The 10,000-nt window shown below is 32.3% G+C and overlaps 1 protein-coding gene across 1 annotated transcript in view; it reads right to left on the bottom strand.

The window, feature by feature from the left end:
• Positions 1–8,745, bottom strand: part of lplb (lipoprotein lipase b) — an 18,786-nt gene extending 10,041 nt beyond the window's left edge. The window contains exon 1 of the mRNA XM_089131551.1: positions 8,548–8,745. Coding sequence (XP_088987677.1) covers positions 8,548–8,698 — 151 coding nt within the window. The 5' untranslated portion in view covers positions 8,699–8,745. The remainder of the gene's footprint in view (positions 1–8,547) is intronic.
• Between the last annotated feature and the right edge of the window lie 1,255 nt (positions 8,746–10,000).

Here is a 10,000-nt window from a genome sequence, read left to right as displayed (position 1 = left end):
GCAGCCATAAACTTTCTTTTCCCATAGTACAGAACAAATAAATAATTTCAATTTTACAGTACAGTATATATAAATAAAGTTAAGTTTAATATCCCAACGTAAAAAGCCAACGGTTCGCGCTCGTGTTGTTTAACTGTGAACCTGCTGCTGTGCTCACGGCATTTATATATTCAATGCGTGTGTTTTCATGCTCTTCAGCAATTGGGTGAAAGTGAGCGGGGGCGTGGCCAACATTCTCAAAGTGGGGTTCTATTAGCAAATCAAATGCGTGTGATTTACATTCAACCAGCTGTCAATCACAAGCCTAACGTAAACAACGGCTTTGTGTTCAGCCGGAAGATTCAAATGTTGTGATGCTAAACGCTAGTAGTTATGCTAAAGCTTTTTTTGTGATAGGGCCTAAATATTTAAAAAAAATAATGGCTTTATATATTTCCATTAGACTACATAGATGTCTTTTATATATATGACTTTATATGAAGTAGTAGAATAATTAATAATTGAACTGGTTATATTATATCTGTATTGTTTATATCTGAATTTTGCGTGTTGCTAAGCAGAAAAAATCCTTAAAAAACATAATTTGATCAGATTTTAGCAGTTTATTTGCTCTATTTCACTTTTGTTAAAGCCTTAACATAAAGTAGGCTAATGCTATTTCAGTTGATCCAGTTAGAATTCATTTGTGATTTGTTGGCAAGGAATCGTTGGTGTATATATATATTTTTTGCCTACATAGTGACAAACTGAACCAATATTGAAGCGTAAATATAATTGTGCTTTAATTTATTGTTTGTTTTGCTGATTATAATATTCTCATTTAGCATGATGGTCTTTATCTCTGAGAAGAAGGAGACCATCTTTATAATCTCGTTGTTATTTGGGAGGAACGATTGAGAAATTAAAGAGATCTCGTTTGTGATTTATTTTCCTCTCTGTGATCCTCCTTCAGTTTATACAGATTTCAATTATATGATAAAAGCTGAATTTTACAACAATATTTTTGTAATAAGAACCTTTTAGCGATTCCCATCGTGGGATTTGGTTTCAATTAATTAATTTTGCTTTAATTCATGAATTAAACAGCTCGCAAACACTTTATCACAAGAAAAATTTTAATAACTCATTGCATATAAAAATATGAAGACCTTTCTCATAGAACCATAACGAGTTCTATAAAAGTGATTCAAGAACGCTACGGTTCTATAGAACATTTTTAAGCGTATGCATTTGTTTTATCACTTAAATCATTCCTGTAAAGGATGTTTGTTATTTATATTTACAATAAATGATATTTCTTATATTTTGTATGCAGTAAAATCCATTCAAAACGCAGCACAAGATGTGAAATCTGTGGGGGAAATCACTCACACTGGTAAAGCTCACAATGAATTACTCAGGAACACTAAGCAACGCTATAATAATTTAAACATGAAATTTTAAAGTACACAGACAATCTTTTTGTACAACATCCTCCAATTATGTTTAACTTAGAACTTTGAACAATATTTTTACGTTTTGCTTCCAGTAATGATGCGTTTACTTTAACAAGAGGTAGGCCTACTTCACTAGTAAAACAGGTTAATTCGGTTCCATCGGCAGTGAAGAGAATTAACCTTTAAATCTGTAACCCGCAGTGTCATCTTTCATTGATAAATCATAACAGCTTTAAAAACTGTGTTCACATTAACATTTTGCAAAAACTTTATGACTGGGAAAATTGTTGGCTATATGCTGAAATTGATACCACAACTGAGAGACTATGCAAAACAAGGAAAGAATGTTGATTTAATCTTATGTAACAAATTAAATTAAAAAAAAAATCTCTGTTAGTGCATCGTGTCGTCTGTGTTTCCTGAAGCTGCAGATCATGTATCTTGAAGTATCATCGTGGGATATGAATACGACAATCATTAACCAATAAGTCAAATGCTATTTCAGACTTTATTTATGTGCTATAGCGCCCCCTGTTGACAAGAGTCACGTGTTGTTGAAGAGCGTGTTACTCCAGATCGCACCGCTAGAGGGCAGCTGTCAATCAGCGATGACCAATCATTCCTCACCAGGGTCACCTAGAATATGACTTTTGACCCCTGATTTAGGAAAAGTTCATGTATGCATTACTATGAACTGTAAAGTTTAACATATTGCATGAAATCTGTTTTTTGTGTCATCTCTATGCATTAAATATATGTTTTTGTTAGTTATTGATAATCAAACTCTACCTAAACATATAAAATGAAAATGACAGCGGAAGTCTTATTCAAAATATTAATAAAACTTTTAGTATCTCAACGAACTGCAATAACACCGCATTAGCTATGTGTCTTCTATTTATTTAAGATATATACAGTATATATATATATATATATATATATATATATATATATATATATATATAATGCATTAAATTCTATAATATCACAAAATATAGAACTATAATTAAATCTGACTTTTAAAGGGAAAGATGAAGTTCCTGTCATCATTTAAGTTGTTTCTGAACAATAATACTCTTTTTCTGGAGCAAGAAAAGTTTGCGGAGGCTTTTCTATTAAAACTAAAAAGTAAAAGTTGAAGTAAAAGTGTGCACTATATATGATCAGCGGTTGTACACAATTGGCCAATATGTTCTTGATGCCAGAATTTTTATGCCGTAATAATGTGTGGAATATTGGAATATGTTTCAATTAGGAGATTGTTTATAACTTTGACATCTCATCTCACTTCTTCACATAAATAAATGCAGCAATCCAGACCGAAACTCTATTTTATCTCAATTTCTATGGTATATTATTTGAAAATAAGTTAATAAAAATGATCTGGGTTTCCGTTTTGAAACACTTATCGCAATAAAACCTGGAAAATAATATTTAAAGAAAGCAAATGGGTACATTTTGATTTCATGTTGACATGGACTGGTCTTTTTTTCTGCATTTTTTTTAATCTATCAGAAATTTAAATCGTTAAACCTTGTTATGCTTATAAATTTAAGTTCAAAACATCCAAATTACACTTTCTAAAGAAACTATTGGATTTGGATGTGCCTTTATGCCTTCCAGACGCAGTGTGTTGAACACACTGGAAGCGCTTGACCAATCACAACACACTGGTGGTCCAGCCGACCAATCAGAGCACAGTGTGCTTTTCAGAAGGAGGGGCTTCATGGAGACAGGAAGTAAACGGCGTTATGAGGAGCCGCAACAATGGAGAATATGAGGAAAATAATCAACATTCAAGCAGGAAACATATTCTAGTAGAGCCTGAAAACAACATCAAGCATAACCTCTTATAAAGTTCTCCTCTTTAAAACGATAAACAAAAAGAAATACACGAGAGTCCCAAAAATGTGTTTTCAGGGGTTAAACCTGCACAGCTTCATTTAAGATCTCAGTCTCATACTGTTATTGTGAAATACATTCAGCTCTTTTTACAGGGAAAGTCATAGGTCGGATGTGTTTGGCTGAAGACATCAGCATTCAGACATTACTATCATGTCTGACATGTCCAGCTCATGCAATCTGAACTCATATGGCGTTCAGAGGGAGTGACTCACAGTCTACGGCAGGATCCAATATTATGAAGCTGCAGACTCGGAGCCTGCATCTACAGTCCCCCACCGAGAGTCCCGCATTCTCAGACCCCTCGTTTTTCGAACACAGCGCCTCCTGCTGTTCAAAAGATCGAATAACACCCGCACAGTAGCTATAGTATATAGAGTACAGCGCACGATATCCAAATGCAATTAAAACAATAGGATGCAATATTACGGTCTTCAAATAAATGATCCAATAAATATTTGTGTTCCCTGCTTAATGCATGTGTCAAAAAAAATAAATAAACTAATTGTTACTGATGGAAGGGACAATTAGCAGATTGAACTATCTTCAGAAAAATAGTAGGCTATGTGATATTATATTGCTACAATGTTTTTTTTTAATTCAAATTCCAATTTTTCTTTCAGTTAAACCTATAATGGTCTAATTAACATTACCATGCTAATGCTAACATTACTATATTTGTTTTTTGATATTTTGATATTTTTAATATTTTGAATGCGAAGGAAAACAAATCAGAATAGACAAAACACCAATAATAAACAATTCTGTACTTTATTTAATGATCACCTAAACATCATCTTGCTGTAAAGAAAAAAGGAAGAAAAAACAGTGTTCGTGACTTTACTTTTCGTCTTCAACTGCATTAAAAAAACTCATTGTCACTCAAGTGTCCCTTGAGATGTTTTTGAACTTTGGACAACTTTGTGGGTTTGAACTGTATGGGGGCACAAAATGGGCAGTGAAAATAACTGCAGCATTTAAGACAAAAAGTCCAAGGTTAAAGGCTAACGTAAACGTAAGCTATCTAAATATTTTCGGGAGGAAGAGGGCGAAAAAACATACATTACCGGCTCAAATCGTGTTACAAACTATCTTTACAAATATTAAATGGACTATTCATATGTTGTATCGATGAGCTAAATTAGTTTTATTAAAAAATAAATCAAACGAGTAGGCTACTACGATTCGCTAAATAAAATTGAAGATAGCTTACTCATGTTTTGGCTTAAGTTCTTCACATGTTTATCCAATACAATTTGATAGGAGGCGCTGTCTCAAAAAACGAGGGGTCTGAAAATGCGGGACTCTGGGTGCAGGGGGACTGTAGATGCAGGTCTCCGAGTCTGCAGCTTCATACTACTCGCAGGATCACAATGCTCACGCTGACCTCGGCCAACTCAAAACCCCTTACAAGGGCTAGAAAACACTCAGGTCATGATCTCTCCAACGCATCTCAAGCAGGAGGACGAGTGCAGGATTCAGGCGTTCCTGGAGGAGGACCGAGACGAGAAGATCGCGTGTCCTTGACTCATTATCATCCTCATAAAACAGCTGCATTTATTAGAAACTCAAAAAAATGACCATGCTAACCAGAGAGTCAAAACACCGAGTTAAAAAGTAAAAAAAAAAAAAAAAAGTTTTAAAAAAGTTTTTTTAACGCCAGTAACAAATGAACAATATTGGTGGAAAGGAAACTATGACGATCATGGATTTGGTATTTTTATCAGAGAGGAAATGATGAAAAGAGGTTTTGGGGTTTGAAAAGAAGCCTCGAAAGAAGTCTGCATGTATTTGATCAAAAATAATAAATTCACTAATATTATGAGATATTATTACAATTTAAAACAGCTGTTTTCTTTTTGAATATAGTCAAATTTATTCCTGTGAATCAAAGCTGAATTTCCAGCATCGTCTTCAGTGTCACATGATCCTTCAGAAATCACTCGAATATGATGATTTGATGCTCAAGAAACATTTATTATTATTATTAATGTCGAAAGCAGCTCATATTTTTGTGGAAACCATAGTCTACTTTGTCAGGATTCTTTGATGAACAGAATGTTTGTAGGAAATGCAATCTTTTGTAACATTATAAATGCATTTATTGACACTTTTGATGAATTGAATGCATTATAGATTCTCGCTGACCCCAAACTTTTGAACAGTGGTCTAGTTCCACATAGTATTCCTGTATTTTAGGTATTTTTAAAACTTAAAGCTAGAAATGAGCTTCTTAATGAACATGAAGTCCAGAATAAATGAGTCTTGAATTCTGAATATGTTATTAAAGGAGTAGCTCACTTTTTAAAAAAAAAACTTTTGCTGATAATTTACTCACCCGCATGTCATCCAAGATGTCCATGTCTTTCTTTCTTCAGACGAAAAGAAATTAAGGTTTTTGATGAAAACATTCCAGGATTTTCTCCATATAATGGACTTCAATGGGGTCCAAACGGTTCAAGGTCCAAATGAGAGTTTCAGTGCAGCTTTAAAGGGCTTTAAACGACACCAGATGATGAATAAGGGTCTTATAGCAAAACGATCGGCCATTTAAAAAATAAATACAAAAAGTTTAAGTTTTAAGCACAAATGCTCACCTTGCTCTCTTCTGTGATGAGCGTTCATGACTCTCCTGTTCGAACTCATTGAATCAACCAAATGACTCGGAAAAAGATTCGCTCATTTTGATGAACGAGTTCTTAAAACTTTTTGTATTTATTTTTGAAATGTCCGATCGTTTCGCTTGATAAGACCCTTATTCGTCGTCTGGTGTCGTTTAAAGCCCTTTGAAGCTGCACTGAAACTCTCATTTGGACCTTAAACCATTTGGACCCCATTGAAGTCCATTATATGGAGAAAAATCCCATCAAAAACCTTAATTTCTTTTCGACTGAAGAAAGAAAGACATGGACATCTTGGATGACATGGGGGTGAGTAAATTATCAGCAAAAGTTTCTTTTTTAAAGTGAACTACTCCTTTAATATCTGCATAAGTTGTTCCACAGTCTTGAAGCTGCGACGGAGAAGCACAAACACCCTTGAACTTTAATCGTGAGCATGTCTGAAGGATGAGGACGGATCCGAGGCTCCTCCGGGACCGATGGAAGCTCGTGAGCTCACGGATATAATAAGGAGCTGTTGCATGTACAGCAACACATATACTACTTATATTAGACAGCTGGTCGAGTTTACAGCTTGAACGATAGTTCATTTGGATTCAAGTGTCAGATGAGCCTGTCATAACCTATACGGAGCTGATGATTCTGTAGTGTGTTTTATATTATAAGTGACAGAAAATTTTTATTTAGACAGAAGCAACAGCTGAACTGTATGTGCACTGCATGTAAAAAAAAAACATGCAGTGCATGCAAGTCATTATTTTAAATAGACTTTTGAATATAGTATGACAAAACTTTTTTGTTGTTGTTGTTGTTGATGATTTTGCCTGTTATTTTACTGAGATAGCCTACTAGATTTTATATATATATATATATATATATATATATTATCCATTTTCATTTAACTTAAAGTTTTAGTAAATCTGTTGTGGGCTTAAAGGTGACATAAAGTAATTTTATAAAGTTTATTAAAATAAAAATAAAAAATGTTTTGTTTTTTTAAAATAAAGTTAATTTTATATATATTTTATTTCATTTTACTTTATTTCAAGTAACAAAAACGTTATTAATGTTTTTAGGTTTTGCTTAATAACTACATTACCCTTTTTTATGAATATGTCTCTGGGTTTTTTTTTTTTAATTTTTTTAATTTCAGTTTCAGTTTTTTATGGATTTAGTTTGTGTGTTTCTACAGTGTAGAAGCTGTTTCCAGACGTGAAGTGTTTGCTGTCGGTCTCGGGCTTCATTCTCAGGACCTCAGCTATGCTCTTGACTCACACTATCAAATCGGTCTATTCCCAAGGTGCCCGCGTGCTTTTTTGGGTGTTTTTACCATAAAAGGAGATGAGGAGAGAGAATGCACTTCCTGTGGGAGGATCCTTTTCCCTTTACAACTACTCTCTCTCTCTCTTTCTTTGAAGGATGTCTCTCTCACTCTCTTTCTTTTTATTTTATTTAGATTTTTTACAAACGAGTAGGCTTTTTTGTGTTTCTAAGATGCTATTTAATATCTTGAGACTGTTGTTGTTATATTTTAATTTCATTGCTCTCACTCTTGTTGGTTTTAAAAGCTTTTTTTTTTTACTAAAAATGTTGTATCTTTAATGTTTTTGTAAATAAAGTGATTTTAAAGTCTCTCTCTCTCTCTATTTGAAGGATGTCTCTCTCTTTTTTTATTTATTTTTTGTATAAATTTTTTTTAGAAACAAGTATTTTGCATTTCTAAGATGCTATTTCATGTCTTGAGACTCTGTTGTTTTATTTTAATTCCATTGCTCTCAGTCTTGTTGGTTTTAAAAGCTTTTTTCTTTTTACTAAAAATGTTGTATCTTTAATATTTTTGTAAATAAAGTGATTTTAAAGGCTCGCTCTCTCTCCACTGCACTTTTAACACTTCTTTCAATTTCAGAAATCAATAAAACCTTTTGGCTATTCGACACTAACAGTTAGTAAAATATAGTTTCCAAAAGCTGCATGGACGACAATAAAGTTAAAGTTAAAAATCAACACATCTCTCATTGATAAGTTTGTGGTTGGTACGATTTTTAAACGTTTTTTTGAACAGTCAAAAATACAGTAAAAATTGTGAAATATTATTACAATTTAAAATATCTGTTTTCTATGTGAATATATGTTAAAATGTAATTTATTTCTGTGATCAAAGCTGAATTTCCAGCATCAGTCTTCAGTGTCACATGATCCTTCAGAAATCAGTAAAATATGCAGATCTAATATGCAAACATTTCTGTTTATTATCAATGTTAAAAAAAAAGTTGTGCTGCTTCATATTTTTGAGGAAACCGATGCATTTTTTTTGATGAATAGAAAGTAAAAATAACAGCATTTATTTGAAATAGACTCTTTTGTAACATTATAAATATCACTTTTGAAAATTTGAGCATCATAGTGACCCCAAACTTTATAGTTATTATTTATGTAAAGGGTTACTGGTCCCCGAAGCAATAAGATATAACCGAGTTTCTCATGAGACTCGTCTTGCACTCATTCCTGTTGTGTTTTAGGCTCTTAAAAATGTGCTGATTTGATTATGGACAGTATTTTAAGACTCGGCAGCTGCTTCATCTCCTCACCTGTCTGAGCTGAGCATCTCGAGACCATCGTCTTCCATATCAGCATCCCCAAGTGTGCACTTAAAAGCAGAGACGTCTTTCTAAAACTGAACAGATACACAAGAGAAATGCATGCAATTGTGAATATATTACGAGATTCACAGCCAGCCATTATTTCAAAATAAACCCTGACAGGGTGATTGGGATAAATGTGTCTTGTATTAACTTACCGTGTAAATAAATAAACAGATATGAAATATTGATTTGAGTTTCAATGATTTGATTATGTGAGAATTAAAGGGAGCGTTGAACACCAATTGCATGGGACAAATGATGCATTCATAATAATTCTATAATATATAGAAAACATAAGTCTTATTTCAAGTCCAGCTCATTTCGTTTTACACAAACATTCCCATGTCAGACTTTTTCCTCAGCTCAGAATTCCACTTTTTCCATTTTGTCCCCATAAGCTGCCTGCGGTGTCTCTGACCAACCCTGTTATTAACACTCGACTGGATCAAACTATCAGAACAACCTCATTGGTTGTATATAAAATATATATATATATATATATATATATATATTCTAAAAAATTCTGGGTTGTTTTAACCCAATTTTGGGTCAAATATGGACAAACCCAGCCATTGGGTTCAATAAATTTCAATAAATAAAACATTTTTAATCCAATATTTGAGTTTGTCCATTTGACCCAAATTGGGTTTAAACAACCCAGCATTTTTTAGAGTGTGTATATATACTGTATATATGTACACAAACACACACACATTTTACACATTAACATCGCCACATAAATTTTAGATGAGATTTTTGTGAAAAAATTGTTTTTATTTATATATTTGTTTTGTTTATTAATACATAATATATATATGTACAGTATATAGGCTATTCAATAATAACATGTATAGTATACTATTAAATAAATAATAAATTTGTGTGTGAGTGAAATTGATGAGATTTCAGTGCAACGTGAATAAAATATGATATAAGATTTACTGAAAACACTCCAAAAAAATTTTAATGTACGAATTTCAATTAATATTAAAATGCGGTGAAATGGAATTGAAAAATCCTTACATATTATTAATATTTTTTTATTTTAAATTACTAAAAGAAATAGAGCTCAATCAAACATTTTGTATAAATCTTAATGGAACATTTCAGTCATAAATACATAAATTAAAAAAAGTAAACATTTTAATTGTTGTTGTTTTTTTAAATTTATGAATACGAATCACACAAACTGAAATGTTTAAATGACTCATTCCTTTAAACAAATGTTTAATTAAGCTCTAGGTTTTTTCTTAATTCAAAATATGAATATGTCAAAAGAAAATTTGATGGGATTTTACTATACAATTGAAATGCGAAATCTTTTTTTAATGCATTAGATACATTTTTTTTCATATTGATTAAATCATGGGTGTTAAATATCAGAATGTTAATTAAAAAA

Source organism: Pimephales promelas, chromosome 5, assembly GCF_988280905.1.
Source record: "Pimephales promelas chromosome 5, fPimPro1.hap1.1, whole genome shotgun sequence".
NCBI lineage: Eukaryota > Metazoa > Chordata > Actinopteri > Cypriniformes > Leuciscidae > Pimephales > Pimephales promelas.
The sequence above is the reverse complement of the archived record's forward strand: the minus strand, read 5'-3'. Positions and strand labels throughout refer to the sequence as shown.